At 36.5% G+C, this 22,562-nt stretch overlaps 1 protein-coding gene across 1 annotated transcript in view; it reads left to right on the top strand.

Moving 5' to 3' along the window:
- Positions 1–22,562, top strand: part of RBM27 (RNA binding motif protein 27) — a 71,303-nt gene that overhangs the window by 25,832 nt on the left and 22,909 nt on the right. The window contains exons 7-14 of the mRNA XM_007462393.1: positions 190–477; positions 2,734–2,868; positions 12,702–12,866; positions 14,948–15,097; positions 17,379–17,523; positions 18,188–18,341; positions 20,357–20,653; positions 22,229–22,369. Of these exons, the coding sequence (XP_007462455.1) occupies positions 190–477; positions 2,734–2,868; positions 12,702–12,866; positions 14,948–15,097; positions 17,379–17,523; positions 18,188–18,341; positions 20,357–20,653; positions 22,229–22,369 (1,475 nt within the window). The remainder of the gene's footprint in view (positions 1–189; positions 478–2,733; positions 2,869–12,701; positions 12,867–14,947; positions 15,098–17,378; positions 17,524–18,187; positions 18,342–20,356; positions 20,654–22,228; positions 22,370–22,562) is intronic.

The raw sequence follows: 22,562 nt of genomic DNA, 5'->3' as shown, positions 1-22,562 counted from the left end.
CACAGTATAGAAAGTAGAGAGTACACCTACCCCTACCTCAGGGATATGCGATGGTTAACAGAGTAACACTAAGAAGGCTTTAGACTCCTTGGAGAAAAAACACTTCATAAATCAGATTGGTGGGTGTTTCAGGGACTTGTTTGTTTTCTGAACTCTAGGTAGATCATAATAAGATTTATCTTCTTACAGAAAGAGGATTTTGTGTACTTGGTGACCTTTGTCAGTTTGACCATGGAAATGATCCCCTGGTTGTTGATGAAGTTGCTCTGCCAAGCATGATTCCTTTCCCTCCGCCTCCTCCTGGGCTTCCTCCTCCACCACCTCCTGGAATGTTAATGCCTCCGATGCCAGGCCCAGGCCCAGGCCCAGGTCCAGGTCCTGGCCCAGGCCCAGGCCCGGGTCCTGGCCACAGTATGAGACTTCCTGTTCCTCAAGGACATGGCCAGCCTCCACCTTCTGTTGTGCTTCCCATACCAAGTAAGTATATGTTGAATATTTCTTTAGTGGAGAATTATATTTAGAAGACTCCATCCCTTTTACCTAACTTGACACTGGATTTTAAGTTTTTGAAAAATAAATTATTAATAGAATTTGGAATATATTCCCATAATTAAGATGTTTTTCTTTTTTTTCTATCCAGTGTTACATTGCATTATTTGTAGTACCTCCAAGTGTAAATTTTATCAATAGTGGCCTAATCTATATTGACCTGGAGTCAGAATCTTGCTAATTGATAGCATCTTAAGAAAGCCAGTGTTTTGAAGAGGTCAGAAAAAAAAGAACATGCCAGTAGTTCAGTGAAATTTCCATGTTTAAAGAAAATCTCTGCAAGAATATTGAAATAATCTTTAAAACATTTTATTATGGAAATTTTCTTTTTTTTCTTCCAGTTTTATTGATATATAATTGACGTACAGTACTGTATAAGTTTAAGGTATTCAGCATAATGATTTGACTTGTATACATCATGAAGTGATTATCACAATAAGTTTAGTGACCATCCATCATCTCTTATAGGTACAAAATTAAAGAAATAGGAAAAAAAATTATTTTTCTTATGGGGAGAACTTTTAGGATTTACTCTATTAACAACTTTCATATATAACATACAGCAGCATTAATTATATTTATCATGTTGTACATTACATCTCTAGTACTTATTTATCTTATAATTGGAAGTTTGTGTCTTTTGACTGCCTTCGTCCCATTCCTTTTCCCCTTTATGGAAAGTTTTGGATATACACAGATGTAGAATAATAATATGCCATGTACCATCATCCAACTTCAGTGGTTATCAATATTCAGCTGTTTTTGTCTCATTTATTCCTCCCCCTTGCCACACACAATTTTTTTGCTTATTATTTTTTTTGCTGAAGTAAATTTCAGATGTCATAGCATTTCACCAGTATGTACTTCAGTATGAATCTCTTCAATGATAAGGACTTCAAAAAAAAAATCAATATGCTGTTACCACATCCACCAAGATGAAGAGTAAGAAACATTTAAAAATGATCATTTAAAAAAACTTAACTGGGGCTTCCCTGGTGGCACAGTGGTTGAGAGTCCGCCTGCTGATGCAGGGGACATGGGTTCGTGCCCCGGTCCAGGAAGATCCCACATACCGTGGAGCGGCTGGGCCTGTGAGCCATGGCCGCTGAGCCTGCGTGCCCTCAAAAAAAAAAAAACTTACTTAACAGTTGCTGGTTTAGCAGAAACAGAAATAAGACTAAAATTTTTAAATGTAACTGAAAAAATTCTGGAGCAGTCAGTTTACATGTGTACAAAGACATAAGAAAATATCTACCCAAAGACATTTAATGTTTTAAGAGTTGGCAAATTATTTTAAAAAATGGTTGCCATTTAATTTATTTAAGTTATACTTTTTCAATTTTCGGGTTTTTTTAATCTTAATTTTTTTAATTATTGCAAACTCACAAGAAGTTGCAAAAATAGTTTAACATAATTCCATGTACCCATCACATAGCTTTCTTGCAGTAATATTCTTTATAGAACACATTTCATTAAAGTTGATAATGATTCAGAGACATTTAATGCGTAGATTTGGTCAATAGCAATATGGTTATTTTAACAGTGTTTGTTAGTATTTAATATTGTCACCTGAATGGTATAATTATGAAGCTCAAGATGAGATTTTATTTTCCAAATTAAAAACCATCTTTGATGTATAGGAATTCTCACAATGAAAGATCTTAACCTCATTTTGGGAACATATCTGTTTAAAAGTTAAATCTAAGAATGTCATTTCCCCCCAACATTTTGCTATGAAAAATTTCAAGGTAACAAATACCATCTAGGTTCTACAATTAACTAAAAATGTGATCTCTCCATTTTTAGTTTTGATGCATTTCACGGTACGTTGTAACATCAGTACACTTAAACATGTTTATCATTAACTTGAGAGTTCTGTAGAACGCTCTCACCACAGAAAGTTTGTTCAGGTCCCTTGGTAGCCATTTTCTACTCCCCCTCCAGATGCAACCAGTTCTGCCATTTTTCCACCCTAGATTAGTTTTGTCTGTTACAGAACTAAAATGTCATTTAAATTAATTATGTACCCAGTGCTTAACCCTGCACATATCAAATTCCTTAATTCTGTTCTAAGCCAAAGTAGGTATTTTAAGTGTGAATATCCAAATTAATACTTGGTGTAGTGAGTATTTTTATTAGCTGGGAAACATTAATGCTCTACCTTTCACTTTTGGTTGTCTGTAGGACCACCTATAACACAGTCAAGCTTGATAAACAACCGTGACCAGCCTGGGACAAGTGCAGTGCCCAATCTTGCACCAGTGGGAGCAAGACTACCTCCTCCCTTACCCCAGAACCTCCTTTATACAGTGTCAGAACGTAAGTATACATTTGATTTAAAATTGCTAGGGTATAGAAAAGCCAAGTTTTCTCAGAACAGTCTTATACTTAAAAAAATACAATTTCTATTTTTATGGACTGTGCTATATAAAAAGTATATTTGTGTTTAAAGGGCAGTTTACTGTGTGGTTATGATATATAACTGTATTTTAATTTTGTGTGATAATGGGAGAGAAGGGCAAGGCCTTCTGTTTTGGAGAAGTCTACTCTGCTGTAGAGTAGCAACATTCCTCCACTAAAGGAATTTTATTTTGAAGCTTCTGTTCAAAAATTGTTCCTCTGATTGAATTTCCAAAACATAAGGCTTATCTCCTAGGAGTATACAAAAGGTCCGATAAAATATACCTAAGTATTTAACTTGTAATGCTGAAGTGAAGATAGCATCATTTAAACTGTAATATTTAGTGGTTAGGCTGTTTTGTAACATTTATGTTTAACTGTAATAATATGTTTTTCTTGGATCCTAATTCTCTTTTATTTTTTAAGTGTTCTTTTTGTTGGTGGTGTTGGTTTTAGTTGACTAAGGCTTAAAAAAATTTTTCTTCAAAAACATAAAAATAAGGTAGTTGGTTGTTTAAAATGTCAGACTGTGAGATTTTCTTTACAGAGCTAGGTAACTTTATAGATAAATTCATCATTTTTTTAACTGTGTTTATCATAAACATTTCTTCATCTCTGTCATGACCTGGAGAGGCAACTTAGAAAAGTAATTAAGCCCAGGTTCAAATTCTGCTCCCATCACTTATGTCATTGTGACCTTAGGCAAGTTACTTAACCTCTTTGTATCCTAATTTCCTCTTTTGTAGAATAGAAATAATAATAACATTACTCACCTCATTAAGGTTGTTTTGGGGAAGAAATGAATTAATATCTATAAAGCATCTAGAATAGTATCTGGCACCTAGCAAGTTACACGTAAGGAATAGTTATTATAATTTTGTAGTTATCATTGTCTCCATAAATTTCAGCCTCTCTGAAATCAAACCTGTTATTTTCCCTTAAGTCTCTACTACCTCCACAATGCCTGTCTTTCTTTGTTAATGGAAATAACACCCACCTTATCACCTAGAATTGAAACCCTGACATGACTGACTCATTGCTTTGCTTTTTTATATCTAGTTAATCGAAAAATTCTTCCTCTTTTTCTTTGAAGCATCCCTTTCTCTCTCTTCCTGCTGTGGCTTCTGCCCTCATCCACGCTTGAATCACTTCACATTTCGGATTATTGCTACAATCTTATTGACTCCATTACGTTTCACCCCCATCTTCCCTCCATGTCACACCACATAATGCTGCTAAGCTAGTTTGCCTAAGAAAACCAGCCATGACAGTTCCTTATGAGAACTCTTTAGTGTTTCCTACTAAACCATAGATGAACCCCTTTCTATGGCTTCTCTTTCTATAATCTATTCCTCACTTCTTGATAGTCTGTTTTCACTATTCCCCCATGTGTATTTTCTGTGGTCAGGCCAATTATAACCCTGTCTATGCCCCTGTCATGACTCAACTTTGTTTTCCTGTCTTCATTCTTAGTAATGTACTCTCTCTCCTGTTTTTGCAAGACCCAGATCTTCTAAGTTTATGGGGAACATTACTGCTCTGTTCTGAACTCCTACAGTACCAAAAAGCATTTATTACATAATGACATATAATTGTACATAGGCCTACTATTTGATTTCTTTTCATTTATGTAAATCTTATGTTCAGCTGTTCTTCTTCAGAACAGAAACCACATCTGATAGTTAAGTAATTGTCCATACTGTTTCACTTTTAGTATCTCACCGTCTTCTAATTACTATAATGTCTCGTTGCAGTGTTTATTTGTTTTACTGCTTCTCTCATTTTTTTTAATTATGGGAAATTTCAGACATATATAAAAATAAAGAAGGTAGTATAATAAACTGCCACATTCCCATCACCCAGCTTCAACATGTTTCATGTTGATCAATCTTGTTTCATCTATTCCCCCCGAATCAGCTCTTAACATTACTAATTAATGCTTTTTATTTATCTGAGAGTCTTTTGCAGATGACACATTTTCATATTGTTAAATTTAACATTGTGACTCACAATAAAAATTCCATTTTGCTTTTAATTTCTAAAAAATCTGGCAATTATCATTTATTTTAATATTGTTAAATTTAACATTGCGACTCACTCTATAAAAGTTCCTTTTTTTTCCCCAGCATGAGATTTTTATTTTCTATTTCAGATAAGTTATAGGGAAATGTTTATCAAATTTTGTGCCCTGAAGTACAGCTTTTTTTTTTCTTTTTAAATTTTTATTGGAGTATAGTTGATTTACAGTGTTGTGTTAGTTCAGGTGTACAGCAAAGTGAATCAGTTATACATACATCTACTCTCTTATTTTTTTTTTTTAGATGTTGGGGGTAGGAGTTTATTAATTAATTTATTTTTGCTGTGTTGGGTCTTCATTTCTGTGCGAGGGCTTTCTCTAGTTGTGGCAAGCGGGGGCCACTCTTCATCGCGGTGCACGGGCCTCTCACTATCACGGCCTCTCTTGTCGCGGAGCACAGGCTCCAGATGCGCAGGCTCAGTAGTTGTGGCTCATGGGCCTAGTTGCTCCGTGGCATGTGGGATCCTCCAAGACCAGGGCTCGAACCCGTGTCCTCTGCATTAGCAGGCAGATTCTCAACGACTGTGCCACCGGGGAAGCCCCAGCTACTCTCTTTTAGATTCTTTTCCCATATAGGTCATTACAGAGTATTGGGTAGAGTTCCCTGTGCTATACAGTAGGTCCTTATTAGTCATCTATTTTATATGTAGTACTGTGTATATGTCAATTCCAATCTCCCAATTCATCCTTCCCCACCCCTCACCCCTTTCCCCCCTGGTAACCACAGGTTTGTTTTCTACATCTGTGAGTCTGTTTCTGTTTTGTAAATACGTTCATTTGTACCATTTTTTTTGATTCCACATATAAGTGATATATGATATTTGTCTTTTTCATCTGACTTCACTCAGTATGACAAAAATTCCATTTTGATTTTAATGAAAAAATATCTGGCAGTTACCATTTATTTCAGTGACTTAGCCTAATATTCATTAATTCAGCAAATATTTATTGAGTGCCTACTATGTGCCAGGCATTGTGCTACACCCTAGGGAGCCAAGATGAACAAAATGTCTGACTTCATGTTTGAAGATGATTTTTCTCTTATTTTTTAAAGCCAGACTATTTTTGGTATATCAGTAAAGTCCTTTTAGAACTGGAGTTTCAAGTTTCTGTTTTTCAGAGGCTGGTAACATTTCTAAGAAAATTTTGGGGACCAATACAGTTAGCAGCTTCTTATTTTGCTGTGTTAAGGACTGCATATGAAGACATCTAATATTTCGATTTTAAAAATACATTTTTATACCAAATAAATCAGAATAAATGACAGTCCTTTTAAATTTGGCTTTACGAAATCTCACATTTTTTTCTCATTTTTGTTTCAGACCAATAAAGGGCAATAGCTTCCTATTGGCATTTGTGAATTAGTGCTTTAGAAGATAGTCTTATATGCTGTGTCATTGTTTATAAAGAGACTTAGTTGGTGGGCAACTGAACATTTTGAAACTTATAGAATATTCAGTATTGGGGAGTTTAAAACTCTACTATGCAAACTGCGTTATTCCTTTCTTAAAAGTTAAAATGTGATTCCAAAATTTAGAGAGAAATTTGAAAATCTAGGAGATAGTTCCTTATAATCTAAACGTAAAAAATTTCTTTTGGTGAGTGTAGTTCGTTATTTATAAATTTTTTGTATCTTTCTATTCAGTTGATTTTAAAACAGCTTTTTTTTTTTAATTACCTTTGAGACAGATAAGTTGAATTCTTCAAATTGTTCAGGTTTACTTTTTAAGCGCTATAGTTATAATTTCAAGAAAATTAGAACTTGCTTCAGTTCAAATGAAGTAAAAAAGTTATATGTATGTTTGCAACGTAATAGAGAACTTAAGCTATTCTTAAAGTTTTACAAGTTGGGAAAGTTTAAGTTACAGATTTTTTTGGTCATTGAAACTATCGTTAAAATTCACAGCATAGAAAATGTGTGTAAGTGAAGAACAGCATATCAAATGGTATTTAGTTGTGAAAATTATGTCAGTAGGGACCCAAATAAACATAGAAAAATGAAATCTGGATTTTTGGAGGTAAGAATAGGTGTCTACTCAATGCTAGGTACTGGGAATATACAGATGAATAAGAAATGATTTTTCTCCTAAGAAGATAAAAATCTAATAGTGGGAAAGAAATACGTTAAAAATTACAAACCCACGAAAATCAGTCACAGTGTATTTTGCTGTTAGAACTAAATGAACAGAGTGCCTCAGAAATACAGGTAACAAAGGAACTAATTCTGCCCAAAATAAAACCTTCATGTAGTCTGTAATTATCACTCATTTTTGAAGAGGTCAATTGAATGTTAAAAGAAGAAAAACAATTACCCCACTGGAAAACTGGGTAGGATACATGGGGCTCCTGGTAATGCTATTTAAAGCTTAATGTCAGAAATGGTTATAATTTAGAAAAAGCTCTGAAATTTGGTTTTTGTGGAGTTAAGATGTCCCAAATACTCTGAAAAGGACTTAAATAATGAAACGTAGTTGGAATTGTATGGAAAAACATCTGTTAAAATCAACTGTTTCCTTTGAAGTACTTAAACATTTTACCCAAATTTGAAGTCACCAATTCAGTGTATAGTTTTGGGGTTTTGGGTTTTGTTGGTTCCCCCTTCCCCCTGCACAGGACAGAACGATTTGAAAGTATACTCCCTTTTCTGCCTTAAATTTGACCTGTTTATTCTGCTTCTTTGAAGAAGTAGTAGTAGAAATATTTCGTAATTGCTAAGCTCGTTGTACTGGGTATGTGAAAGAGTGATAGTAAAATATAACATCCTAGATTTTATTGATTGATTGATTGCGGTACGCAGGCCTCTCACTGCTGTGGCTTCTCCCGTTGCGGAGCACAGGCTCCGGATGCGCAGGCTCAGCGGCCACGGCTCACGGGCCCAGCCGCTCCGCGGCATGTGGGATCCTCCCGGCCCGGGGCACGAACCCGTGTTCCCTGCATCGGCAGGCGGACTCCCAACCACTGCACCACCAGGGAAGCCCAACATCCTAGATTTTAGAGACTGATTCTTAGGTTGAAGGCAGTTGTCAATCTTCAAGTGAATTTACATAAAATACTTTCATCTTTCGGAAAATACATTTCCTGTTATTAACTATGTCAAATTATTAAAACATTATATTCTTAAACAGGAGATTCCTCATTTAATTCTGTGGAATATATAACATTTTTCTGTGCACAATCATGGATTTTGATGTCTAGAAAAGTCATTCTCCAGTAGAGTCATCATATATTGTCTAGAGTTTCTCTCCCCTTGTGTGTTACTTGGATTTGTGTTGCATTAGTTGTCATATTACTCATTTCAAATAATGTCTAATGAATATCAAATAAAGGTATTCATCCAAAGAAATACTTAATTGTCATTGGGATACTTTTAGTAAATAAACTTTCATGCCTTCTTTAAGTATTGAGTCCTGCTATGTGCCAGGCGCCGTTTAGGCCCTGACCTTTAGAAAGTGTGCCAGGGACCTTGTATTCTAATAGAGAAGACACATGATAAACATGGCCAATAATTGGAAGGTATAGCTTTTTTATTTTTTCTAATTGAGCTTTTAGTTTAAAACTCAGGGGGACTTCCCTGGTGGTGCAGTGGTTAAGAATCACCTGCAGTGCTGGGCACACGGGTTCGATCCCTGGTCCAGGAAGATCCCACATGCCACGGAGCAGCTAAGCCCGTGTGCCACAACTACTGAGCCCGCGTGCCACGACTACTGAAGCCTGTGTGCCGAGAGTCTGTGCTCCGTAACAAGAGAAGCCACTGCAATGAGAAGCCTGCGCGCTGCAACGAAGAGTAGCCCCCACTCACTGCAGCTACAGAAAGCCCATGAGCAACAATGAAGACCCAACACAGCTGAAAATAAATAAATAAGTAAATTTATTAAAAAAAAAAAAAAGGATTTTTTTTTTCTTGTGAATACTCTTAAAGACAAAATCAGGAAAATTACAAAGAGTAGCTAAAATTTTAGTTTGAATAGACTGTCTTCAACTGACTAGAGTTAACATTAAGAATGTGAGGGCTTCCCTGGTGGCGCAGTGGCTGAGGGTCCGCCTGCCGATGCAGGGGACACGGGTTCGTGCCCCGGGGTTCGTGCCCCGGTCCGGAAAGATCCCACATGCCGCCGAGTGGCTGGGCCCGTGAGCCATGGCCGCTGAGCCTGCACGTCCGGAGCCTGTGCTCCGCAATGGGAGAGGCCACAACAGTGAGAGGCCCGCGTACCGGAAAAAAAAAAAAAAAAAGTGAAAATGTTGCTGTCAGGCATGTAAGATATATGAATGACTCAAGATAGGAGTATGAACTTAGGATGTTCGCAGTTTGGAATTATTTAGTCACTCTACACTGATCAAAACTAAATTGAATGAATCTGGGAACTCTACTCAGTATCTTGTAATAACCTATAATGGAAAAGAATCTAAAAAATATACATACATATATATATTTAACTGAATCACTTTGCTGTACATCTGAAATTAGCACAACATTGTAAATCAAATATATTTCAATAAAAATTTAAAAAAAACTAAATTGAATGAAGCTAAATTGTGACTGGCTTATCTTCACCATTATTGTAACCAATTCGATTTTTTTTTTTTTTTTTTGCGGTACGCGGGCCTCGGGCCTCTCACTGTTGTGGCCTCTCCAGTTGTGGAGCACAGGCTCCGGACACGCAGGCCCAGTGGCCATGGCTCACGGGCCCAGCCACTCAGCGGCATGTGGGATCCTCCCAGACCGGGGCACGAACCCACGTCCCCTGCATCAACAGGCAGCCTCTCAACCACTGCACCACCAGGGAAGCCCAACCAATTTGATTTTTTAAAACTTTTTATTATGGAAAATTTCAAATACAAGAGGAGAGCAAATAGTGTAGTTAATTGTCATTATTCATTTAGTGGCTTCAACATGTATCAACACACGGTTAATCTTGCTTTATCTGTAACTCACTCCTGACTTGATTATTTTAGAACAAGTCCCAAACATAACATTTAATCTGTAAAATCTTCATTATATATCTCTAAAAGATAAGGGATAAACACACATGCACACAATTACTATACTTTATCACAATCCCAAGATATTTATAACAGGTATTATTGTCAAATATCCAGCCAGTGTTCATTATTCCCAGTTGTATCATAGATGTTCCTTTATAGCTGGTTCATTTGAAGCTGGATCCAAATAAGGTTACATATTACATTTAGTTAATATGTTTTTAAGTCTTTATTTTTTATTTTATTTTATTTTTTTTAAGTCTTTAAATCTATAACAGTTTCTCCTACCTCTTTTTTTTCTCCTTGACATTTATTTGTTGAAGGAACAGATCATTTGTCCTGAAGAATTTTTCCACAATCTGGACTTGGCACATTGCATCCCCTGGTGTTAACACATTTCTCTATCCTCTGTATTTCCTGTAAATTAGAGGTTTAGATCTAGAGACTTAATTAGGGTCACATTTGGTTTTTTTCCCCCCCTTATTTTGCATGAATATTTTATTGATGGGGTTTTGTACTTCCTACTGCAGTATATCATGATGTACATAATACCAAGTTGTCTCCTTTCTGTGTTACAAATATTGATCACTGTGTACAGGTGTTTTCATCCTGATGCATCCGTTTAAAAAGTTGCATGTGGTTATTTGTGATCCCTGCCTAGATCTCTTGTTTCATTTGGGGTTATAAAAGTGTGATACTCTAATTCTATTATTTCTTCTACATTTATTGGCTGGCATTCTACAAAGTGAAACTTGGGAGTTAACCATTTCTTTAACCTGAAATTCACGTTTTACAGGAAAGACAGGATAAATGCTTGTGTCCTTTCATTTATCACTTTTCGGAAAATGAGTTTGTTTCCTAATATCTTCCAAAGGGACCACTGTATTTTTTTAAGTATCATAATGAACTCATGGATTTCTAATGTTTGGTATGTTTCACCCCATTATGGCCCTTTTTATGTTCAGATTGTCTAGTTTTTGACCATGGGGAGCCTCTTCATGTTGGTTCTGCAGATTGCTTTGTTTTTGACATGCTAGTGTTTGGTAGCCATCTTGCTTTTGGAGGGACAGGGTATACTAAGGTGTACCAGGCTCATCTTAGAAGTTTTCTGACCAGTCCTAGAATCAGCCTTTTATCTGAGGAACTGTTTCTTTTTGAAATACTATTTAGAGACCTGAATAGATGTTAAAGAAAATCAGGCCTCATTTGAATAAACAGCCATCTTTCTGAAGTGTCTGAATGCATGTTCTTTGTCACTCATTTTAAAAAGACATTGTACAAAGTAGCCTTTTAGTTTCTAATTTACTTTGAGACAGTTATTAATTAAATACACATGGTACATTGAGTGCTGTATCATAAATTTAAACTAGTCATATGGACTGAGATTGTACTTCCCATTTTTCTCTTTAGCTCACTACTGCATTCTGCAAGGAATATTCTGCAATAGGTCATGTTTAAAATTATTTTCAGATCGTTGAGGGTATGTTAAATTGTTTTTGCAATGTAGTGATTGATCCTTTTTTCAGTTTTGAAAGGATTGGTGCTAAGCCCCCAGTTATGTGGTCTGCTTATACAGTATGATGTGTCACCTCCTCTGCTCCGTATATAGGAAGAGAAGGGTAGTAAAGTTTAGCACATCTGTTTCTTTACATTTACTGTGAAATCAAGTGGTGCTTTGTGACTTGTCTTATTAAGGTGTATTAATAGTCTTCTGGATTGTTCACTTTATAAGGACATTTCATCAGGTATAAAAAAATTCTAAATTCACTTTGTTTTGTGTCACATAGTGAATGTCTGTCTGACTTTAGATATAAAATATTGAGTAAATCTTAAAAATAGGTATCATACGAGGTAGTCAGTGAAAAAGATACTATTAAATAACCAACCAAAGGGGGTTTTGCTCCTTGATACCTTGTCTTTTTTAATCTTGTTCTACAAAATTTGGCTTCATTGTTTCTGACATTTCTTGCATCTATAAATATAGATTCTAAATGTGCTTTCTTTCCAAAAGTGGTCCTTAATATCTGAGGTAATTTCATGTGTACAGTGGCTAGTCTGTTCACCTGGGATTTTTTCCTTTTTTTCTTTCTCTATGTTATCCACCTGCTCGTAGGACAACGAATTTTCTCTGTCTTGTTTAATTTTTTCTTTTGAATATTTCTTATTCTCTGAGGGTATGCTTGTGGTGGGTTTCTTTTTTTTAAGTTCCTTTATTATTTTTCTTTTTTCTGCTCTCAGATATGGGAGTATAGTTTGTGCATACCTGAAATTATATGAGTTTGGGGAGGAGTGTTTTTATTTTTTTTAAATGGGTATGACAGCTTTCATAACCACATGTCTCATTGGATACAAAACTCTACATGAATAATAGCTCAAGGTTCCGTTGTCTAATAACTTGATGTGGTTGATTGTTCAGTTTTGGGTAAATCAGCACGTAATTATTCCATTTAAGATTATAAAAAATGGACGTTTTGCAGTCACACTATCTAATTCTTACTCTTTGTACCTCAATACATCCTAACCAGTTGCATGTCTATTTCTTGAGTTAGAAAGAATCTTAGTAACATCTTTCTTGAGTACAGTTCCCATTGGTATACTTTCTCTGTTCTTGGCTCAAGTCTCAGGAAGTAGATCATTGCTTACGAGAAGCTTGTGACTCTCAATCCCAGCTGCCCTCCTATTCTTTCCTCTGTAGGACAGCCCATGTACTCTCGTGAACATGGTGCTGCTGCATCTGAGCGACTTCAGTTGGGGACACCGCCGCCTCTGTTGGCAGCTCGTTTGGTGCCACCTCGAAACCTCATGGGATCCTCCATTGGGTACCATACCTCAGTCTCCAGCCCCACCCCTCTGGTCCCAGGTAAGCTTTGCTACAGATGGCCATCCACCTCTGATCTTTTGTACCATAAACTGGCCAACCTAAGAGGTGATCTGGTATCCTGATCTGCTCTCACAGATTCCCATTAAAACTCCTAGGTAGTTTTATTTTCTGTTTCTCTGCTTCTTTGGTTTGTCCCTAGTGGCTCCTAGATGAGTAGGTCTCCTGTGTGTCTGTCATCTCTGGTGTCCTTTGTATTTACTTTCCGTGCCTCTGTAACTAAGATCATGCTAGTTCCTTGAACTAGTTTCTAATCCGATAGATAGGAAGAGAGTATCTACTTGAATGGTTTCTAATCAGTTACATGTTACAAGAAAACTAGGTTAATTTTTCTTTAAAAGAAAACAAAAGCATCTGGTTTTTTCCTGATCATGGATGAAAATGTCTTTTTCCCATCTGTCCCTTGTTGTATGGAATGGCTGTGTATAATGTATTTCTTGAAAACTCTTCCCTCCTGTTGACATGTACATTTTGAAGATCTGTGGAGTGCTTTGAGGGTGTCTCATGAGGTTTTTAACATTTCTCACTTTGCGTTTAGATCTCAGTTCATCATGATTAACTAAAGGACTTTCAAGTTTCTTAGGGTTCTGTGTATTCCCAGGAATTATCAGATCGAGGCTATTTGATTATGTAACTTCTTTAAAACTTTCTGTAGCCTTAGTGTAGATTTTTCTGTCAAGAGTACCAAGTGGTAACTGAAAACTTTAAAATCATAATTTGCTGATCTTATACTCTGAATTATAGAACTAATTGGCTAGTAATAAAGATCTGAATGTACCTTATCTTGTAGCTGAAACCTAATACGAGCAACAAAGGAGTTTTTCCACTAAGAAAAAAAGATGCAAGGATTTATATTGATAAATCACAACTGTGAGAATCAGCATCTTCACTCCATCTTAACCTTCTTTCATTTTATGTAGGATGAAAGGATATTTTGGAGATAAACACATTCAGAATTTTGTTTAAATGCTAACAAAATATTTATTTAGCATAAGAATTTTAAAAATTAAATTTTTAGGGACTTCCCTGGCGGTCCAATGGTTAAGACTCTGTGCTTCCACTGCAGGGGGCGTGAGTTCCATCCCTGGTTGGGGAACTAGGATCCCGCATGCCACGCACAGTGTGGCCAAAAAAATAAATAAATTTTTAGTTGTAGAGAAAACACAGAGAACATGATAAAAGTGACACTGATGAAGCGGGTGGTAGTAAAATAATGATTACATTTATAAATATAAAATATCTTATTTAGCTGTTTGAAATAAAACATTTGAGATATGTTTTACATATGAAATTGGCTCTTTTCTCTCCAGTTTAAAGTGCATATAACCAGGCACTTCCCTGGTGGTCCAGTGGTTAAGACTGTGCTTCCAATGCAGGGGGCGTGGGTTTGATCCCTGGTTGGGGAACCAGGATCCCACATATTGCGCAGCGCGGCCAAAAAAAAAAAAAAGAAAAGCAGATAACCAAATTAATAGATTGTTTTTTTCCCCCAATTAAAAGAATACTGAGAAATTAGGTGAGACGTGATAACAGAGGAAACTCAGCCAGTCATTTGTATATGGCATTCATGAATGTGAAAATTTCTCTTAAAAATGTGCATTTAAGGGCTTCCCTGGTGGCGCATGCTTGAGAGGTCCCCAGCCTGCAGGGCGGCTGGGCCCGTGAGCCATGGTTGCTGAGCCTGCTCGTCCAGAGCCTGTGCTCCGAAAAGGGAAGAGGCCACAACAGTGAGAGGCCCGCATAACGCAAGGGAAAAAAAAAAAAAAAAATGTGCATTTAAGTTTGCATTAGGTGATTAATATAGAGGACAAAAATGGCTAGGTAAACAAATCCAGAAATATATCAGTAATTCAGAATGGATTTGCATGTCTGTGTTTTGTGACTGGAACATTTTTGTTTCTTTGACTTCCAATAGGTTTATCTATATACTATAATTCTAAGAGAGAAATATATATGGGTTGATACATTTGTTGAAGAAAATTCATTTTTGTGGTTATTTTATAATAGGAAATTACTTAACTACTGTTATTTGTTTCATGGTTTGTTGTTTTGTTTTCCCTCAGATACCTATGAACCAGATGGTTATAATCCAGAAGCTCCTAGTATTACCAGTTCTGGTAGATCTCAGTATAGGCAGTTTTTTTCAAGAACACAGACACAGCGCCCAAACCTGATTGGCCTAACCTCTGGAGATATGGATGCAAATCCAAGAGGTAAGAATGCATTTAACTTTTTCTCATGCTAAATGTCATTTGGGCATAGTATTTCTGACCTCACTAAGGTCTAAAAATACTTTGAACAGTCTCTCTTTGAAGGATGCTGTGTAATGATCTCAAATGCTTTTGAATATCTCCAAATTTTACTTTAAAGCCATAAATAAAATAAAAATAAATATATTCTGCTTATATTTATTTTTAAATAAAAATAATACTAGTGTTAATTAATTGCTCTTTTTGTAGGACTTTAGGCTATTTTAGGCGCTATGCTAGATGTTAGATATAGAAAGACGACATGATCCCTTCCCCTCAAAGAACTAATCATTTAATGGCCTACTTTGTGTTTTAAGAGCTGTGCTTCACACTAGTAACATTGAGAATTTTAAACACTATGGTAAAATTATCCTTTGACCATTTTTATTATTTATGATTATAACCATATGTTTAGGACCTTTATAAAGCATAGCCACAAATCTTAAAAGATTAAATGCAAGCATTGCCTTTAATATGGGTTGATACCATCCTTTCACCTCCGCTCTAAAAAAAGTTTGGTTAAAGAGTTTGATGAGATTCCAGTTTCTTACTTATTATTATAGATTTGCAGTATTTAATTTCAGTTTGAATGACTGGCCATGTGCCATCCTGAGGATATTTTCCTGATTTAATTATATGGTGGACATTTTCCTATTCTTACCTTCTTTCTTATCCTGATTTTATTAACTTTTCCTTACTGCCATTAATGACATTATTGCTACTACCAGTTAACAGTTTTGTGTCAAGATTAAACCAAATCCTTTTTAATATATTATTATCTCTAATATTCCTTACCAACAACTTAAATGAGGTACTATTTTTATTCTCTTTTTTATATATAGACACTGAGGCGAAGAGAGGTTAAAGAACTTGCCCATTATTAATTCTTTTCTGTTCTATTCTATTCTATACATCAGTGGTCTCCAGCCTTTTTGGCACCAGGGACAGTTTTCATGGAAGACAATTCTTCCACAGATGGACGGTGCAGCGGATGGTGGTGGGGATAGTTCAGGCGGTAACGCGAGCGATGGGGAAGCTCGCTAGCCTGCCGCTCACCTCCTGCTGTGCGGACCGCTACTGGTCTTTGGCCTGGGGTTTGGGGACCCCTGCTATACATGACAGAACTAGCATTTGAACCCAGGTTTATCTAATTCCAAAGAATATGCTCTTACCTTCTGTGCTGTAATGCATATATTGTTACCAAATTACCTGAAATTAGTGGGAAGTTCATATTTTCAGCCCCACAGTGATTATTCTTTGCTGCTGATTTTACTTTTGGTGGAGTTGCTAAAGTTATGGAGAATACTCAGAATATAACATGTACAGTTTTGGGTTGGTATTTGCTTTTTTGTTCAACACACCTCTTTCCACCGACAGGTAACCTATCGTAAGGTCAGTGTCTTAAAGTATTTTAGTCTTAACTGTTGTGAATGGAATGTGTTAATTTATAACATTGGCTTTGAATTTTCCTTTCAATGTTTAGGTTTGGATAATTTTAAACCTACAAAAAAATCAAAAGTGCAATAAACACCTGAATACTTTCACTTAGGTTCACCAGTTGTTAACATTTTGTCAGCTTTGGGCATGATTGCTCACTTGTGTGCACTCTTCTCTGCCTTCCTCCCCTTCCTCCCCTCTCCCTTCACATTGTTTTCTTGAATCACTTGAAAGTAAATTTTGGAGATTGTGACACTTTAAGATCCTTTAGTTTACATCTGAGAATAAGACACAGTACTATATACGTGCAATATCATTGCCACACATAAAAGAAAATCATAATTCCATAGTAGTATCATATCCATGTGAACTTCTTGTTGAATCCTACAAGGAGACAAATATTTCACTCCATTTGTGGCTAATAAGTTTGATCACTTGCCGTAATTGTTAGAACTCTCCATTGTAAAGTAAATAATTTGTGGAGTGGTACTTTGGCATCAGATAAATATCTTATTCTCCAACACCCTTTCACTGATTTTTTTTTCCTTCCATTTATGATCCTTGCCTGAATCAGTCATTACATTAGAGTTGGCTAGGACATTTTAAACACGCATATTGTATTTTTGAAGAAGGAGAAAAAGGAGGCAATTGATAATTGATTTTTGCTGTTAAACATTTCTGAAAAGGAAATGGTAGTAGTCAGGTGCTATTCACAGTGATTTTTAGCTTTTGGACTAAATAATTTTAATCATTTGAAATTCCCCAAATACAATGCATTGTCAGTAACGTTAATTTTTGTTTTTTACAGCTGCTAACATTGTCATCCAGACTGAACCACCAGTTCCTGTTTCAATTAATAGCAACATAACCAGAGTAGTTCTTGAACCAGATAGCCGGAAAAGAGCTATGAGTGGTTTGGAAGGGCCACTGACAAAGAAACCTTGGCTGGGAAAGTAAGATAATTTGCTAATTAGTAACATCTAATTGATGTTTCTGGTTTTTTTGTTTGCAGTAGTAAATTTGTAAAATTAAGAGTTGTCATTAATCATTAATTTTCAGTCTATGTGCCTCAAAGCTAAGGTTCCCAGAGGCATCTTTAGTATGTCTTTTTTTTTTTTTTTTCCTTGTGGTATGCGGGCGTCTCACTGTTGCGGCCTCTCCCATTGCGGAGCACAGGCTCCGGACGCGCAGGCCCAGCGGCCATGGCTCACGGGCCCAGCCGCTCCGCGGCATGTGGGATCCTCCCGGACTGGGGCACGAACCCAGGTCCCTGCATCGGCAGGCAGACTCTCAACCACTGCGCCACCAGGGAAGCCTTAGTATGTCTTAAATATTGAAAAGTTAACAGAATATTGATAATAGATATTAGTAATTTGTACTAATTTCTAGGTCTAACCCAGTATTAGAATTATTGAGACATCAGTCTTCTTTCTTTCTCTCTACCTGTTTGGTTCCCATGTAATAAGGATAATGTGAAAATTACCTAGTCATTTCTGAAGAATGTTAAGTGCTTACAAAGGATACTTGAATAAATATAAACTTACATTCTTTGCTGATTATCTCTTGCCTAGGCATAATGTAGGAGAATTAACCAAGATCTGTTAATATTCCTTTCAGGCAAGGGAATAACAATCAGAGTAAACCAGGATTCTTGAGAAAGAATCAGTATACAAACACCAAATTAGAAGTCAAGAAAATCCCTCAGGAATTGAACAACATTACCAAGCTCAATGAACACTTCAGCAAATTTGGAACTATTGTTAATATCCAGGTAGGTGTGGCTATGTTGGTGACAAAATCCATGTATATAATGTATCTTCAAAAATATTCCTATCAGCTTACCTTGCTTAAATAAGCCAGTGATTAGTCTGACCATTTCTGCTATGTGTTTTAAATTCCACTGTGTATCTGTATGCCCAACTTTATGACGGAGTTGTTGTGCTGAATTTGTCCTCTGAATTCATTTGGTTCTTTTCTGCAACCTCTTCCTGAAAGACAGTGGGCCAGTTATTGTATTTTTGTTCATAGTTGTATCTCTGGACAGATGACTTTTTTACCTGCTTTAGTGTTCTAACTAAGTAGGTGAGATTTTTGGTAACTTCTAAGATTGAAATTTTGTTTACTGACTGGCTTTTATTTTGTGAAATATTAATTGGTTAAGGATGGTTCTAATCTTGAGAATTTTAGGCACTGTAACATATAATCTAACATCAAATAAATTGTAGCTTTTATATTTTGCTGTGTGTTTGTTAGATATTTGAATTTATCAATTTGTGGTTGGGTGTTAACGCTGTAATTGAGGGTACTAGAAGGTCTGTTTAAGTTGGGATTTCAGTCACTTACCCCTGACACTCAGTGTTGCCATCAAACCAAAATATGATTTATGTATCTCTAACTACCTTTTTTCTCTTAAATTTTTCCTAGGTCATTATTCTTTATGCCATTTAGAAAAATTAGGAAGCTTTTAATGTAAATGAGTATGAATCTGCTTGGGTTGCCATAACAAATACCATAGACTGGGTGGCTTAAACAACAAAAATTTATTTGCGGGGAATCCAAGATCAGAATACTAGCCAATTTGGTTCCTGGTAAGGACCCTCTGGCTTGGAGACGACCATCTTCTTGCTGTGTGCTCACATGATGGAAGGAGAGGGAAGGGAAGAGACAGAGAGAGCTCTTCCTATAAGGTTACTAGTCCTATCTGATTAGGGCCCCACCCCTTTGATCTCATTTAACCTTATTTACCTCCTAAAAACCCTGTCTCCAAATACAGTCACATTAGGGGTTAGGGCTTCAACATATGAATTTGGGGAGGACATAATTCATTCCATAGCAGTAGGCCGTAATTTATATAAGCACTATTCTCTATTTGGGGGAATTTATGTTGTTCTTATTATTTTTTATAAAAACAATGCTATTGTGAGCCTCCTTTTGTATAAACCTTTTATTTTTTTATGATGCATTGCTGAATTAAAGGGAATTTTAAAACTTTTTATTTGAACTGCCAAATTGTTCTCCAAAAGGGTTGTGCCAGTTGATGCTCCCTAACGCAATGTGTGAACCTCATCAAAAGTCTAATATGGATCCATTAAAAATTTTTAGACCAGTTTCATAAGTGAAAAATTGTACTTGCTTTAATTTGCTTTGTTTTTATTCCTAGGTAGACTCTAATTTATATAGACCATTTGCAGCACTTTTGGATTTACCTGTCCACTGTCTTTGCCCATTTTTTATGAAGGCATTTATAATACTTTTCCAAACCTTTGCCTGTCATGTATATGAAAATTACTTTTTCGTTTTGTCATTCATTTTGTTTGTGGCAGGTTTGGACCGACAGTAGTTTGAAATTTTATTTGGTCAAATTCGCTGTTTGTCTTTATGGGTCCTGCCTTTATAGGTGTGCATAAAAAGTCTTTCCAAAGCCTCAGATTATACAGATATTCACCTTTTTTCTCTGGGTTTTTTTGTTTGTTTTTTTGTAAAATGTTTTCTCTCTCTGGAGTTTATTTGGACGTGTAAGATACCAGGGAGGAATCTAACAACTTTTTTCCAAGTGGTTATATAACATCACTAGGATTATTTATTAAATAATCCAATATTCTATCATATGTAATGTTGAAATACACATGTTATCTTTTAAGGGATAGCTAACTTTACATAGGATTCACAATGGATTTCAGCAGGCTGTTTTCTGCTTCTGAATTTTTTATCAATAATTTATCAATATTTGCTTAACTACAATCATTAATTTATGTGTGTTGTTGTTGCTGTTGTTTTTTCTTATAGGTTGCTTTTAAGGGAGATCCAGAAGCAGCCCTCATCCAGTATCTTACCAATGAGGAGGCCAGAAAAGCCATTTCCAGCACTGAAGCAGTTCTAAACAACCGGTTCATTCGAGTCCTGTGGCACAGGGAAAATAATGAGCAGCCACCACTACAGTCGCCAACACAGCTGCTCCTGCAACAGCAGCAAACACTTAGTCACCTGTCACAGCAGCACCATCACCTGCCACAGCACCTTCATCAGCAGCAAGTGCTGGTGGCCCAGTCTCCTCCCTCAACAGTACATGGGGGTATTCAGAAGGTAATGTACTGGTTCACAGGGAATTAAAGGTCCTTTAATCCCATCCTCTAGATCATTGTTTCTCAATTTGTGGTCATGGGGTCGTCTACATCAGAGCCATTCAGTTTGATTTGTAGACCGGCAGCATCTGATTTCCTAGGAGCTTATTAGATATGCAGTTTCTAAGCCTTCACCTCAACTTGCTGAATTAGACTCACTATGGGTGGGGCCCAGTAATCCGTTTTAACAGGCTTTCCAGGTGATTCTTATGTACCTTGAAGTTTGAGAAGTGCTGTGTTGCATCAAAATCACTTAATCTGGGTGCACATTCCTGGGTCTTACCTTCTCAGATCTACAGAGTCAGTCTCTAGATATGGGACCATAAATCTGCATATTTAAGAAATACCTTTAGTGATTCTTCTCAACACTAAAGTATGATAGCCATAAACGACCGAACAACTTTGAATCTAGAACAGCTTCTTTGTTTTGTGTTAGAATCAATCACTCTTTTTTTTTTTTTTTTTTTTTTTTTTTTTTTTTTTTTTGGCGGTACATGGGCCTCTCATTGATGTGGCCTCTCCCGTTGCGGAGCACAGGCTCCAGACGCGCAGGCCTAGCGGCCGTGGCTCACGGGCCTATCCACTCCGTGGCATGTGGGATCTTCCCGGACCGGGGCACGAACCCGTGCCCCCTGCATCGGCAGGCGGACTCTCAACCACTGCGCCACCAGGGAAGCCCAGAATCAGTCACTCTTAGAGCGATCCTTTTGTCCCACTTTTTCTCACATAGAAAGATTCTGTTCTCTTTAAAACTGAAATGGGAGCTCCAAGAGACTGGGATTTTGTCCGTTGTATTCATTTGATCCCTAGTGCCTGGCATACAGCGCTCAAAACATATTTGAATGAATAGGTGAACAAAGTAAAGAACAAACCACCATGTGTTAGAACCATTCAGATATTGATGATAATGTTAATCTCCTCCTAGGCATTCTCTTGTTTGGATTAAATGCATTCAGATTGAAAAAAAAAAGTATTCTTTAAGAGTACATAGTATTAACTCCATTTATCATCGTGTTTATTTGCAGTTAAGCCTGCATTTCTTTTGTCTCTGCCCCATTTCATGTTAGGGCCAAAGGTAAATGTTCCCCCAGGTGTTGGCTGAATGGTATATGAAAGAGTGATACAATCACTTCTGTGATCCATTAGACCCTGTTCTGTTAATGCAGCCCAAGATTATGTTATGTTTTTAGGGTGGCCATATTACATTCTTATTAAGCTACTGTCAATTAAAACCTTTAAGTCTTAAAAAGCATTACATATTCAAGGGAACATTAAGAAAATTATTAGAAAGTTTTTTCTGTATGAGTATATACACATATGCATGCATAATTTCAAACATCCAAAAAAGTATGGATACTAACAGTCATTTGTATATCCACCTCTTCACTTAAAAAAATCAAACCTTACAGATTATTGAAGCACCCTTCCTTCGCATTTCCTTATCTTCCTCCCCAGGGTAATCACTGTCCTAAATTTGTATCATTCCTAGGCATTTAAAAAAACTTCCACCATAAATATGTTTATTTTGTATATGCAGATGATGAACAAACCACAGACATCGGGTGCATATGTTCTTAACAAAGTTCCTGTGAAACATCGTCTTGGACATGCAAGTGGTAACCAGAGTGATGCAGCACACTTGTTGAATCAGTCAGGTGGTGCTGGAGATGATTGCCAGGTATACATTTCTGTGGACCTTTAAATATATTTAGAGTTGTTCAGTGACACAAAGAAATTAACAAATTGATTAGCACCCAGATTTATAATGTCTTATTTCTTCAATCAAGATAATTGTGAGAGCTAACCTAAATGTGCTGGTAAACTTCCCTAATTTCCGTGATTGAGCCAGAAATTTGCTAGTTAAATTTTCT

The sequence above is a fragment of the Lipotes vexillifer genome, unplaced genomic scaffold (assembly GCF_000442215.2).
Source record: "Lipotes vexillifer unplaced genomic scaffold, Lipotes_vexillifer_v1.1 scaffold1068, whole genome shotgun sequence".
NCBI lineage: Eukaryota > Metazoa > Chordata > Mammalia > Artiodactyla > Lipotidae > Lipotes > Lipotes vexillifer.
Note: the sequence above shows the minus strand (reverse complement) of the source record. Positions and strands in the feature narration are given on the sequence as shown.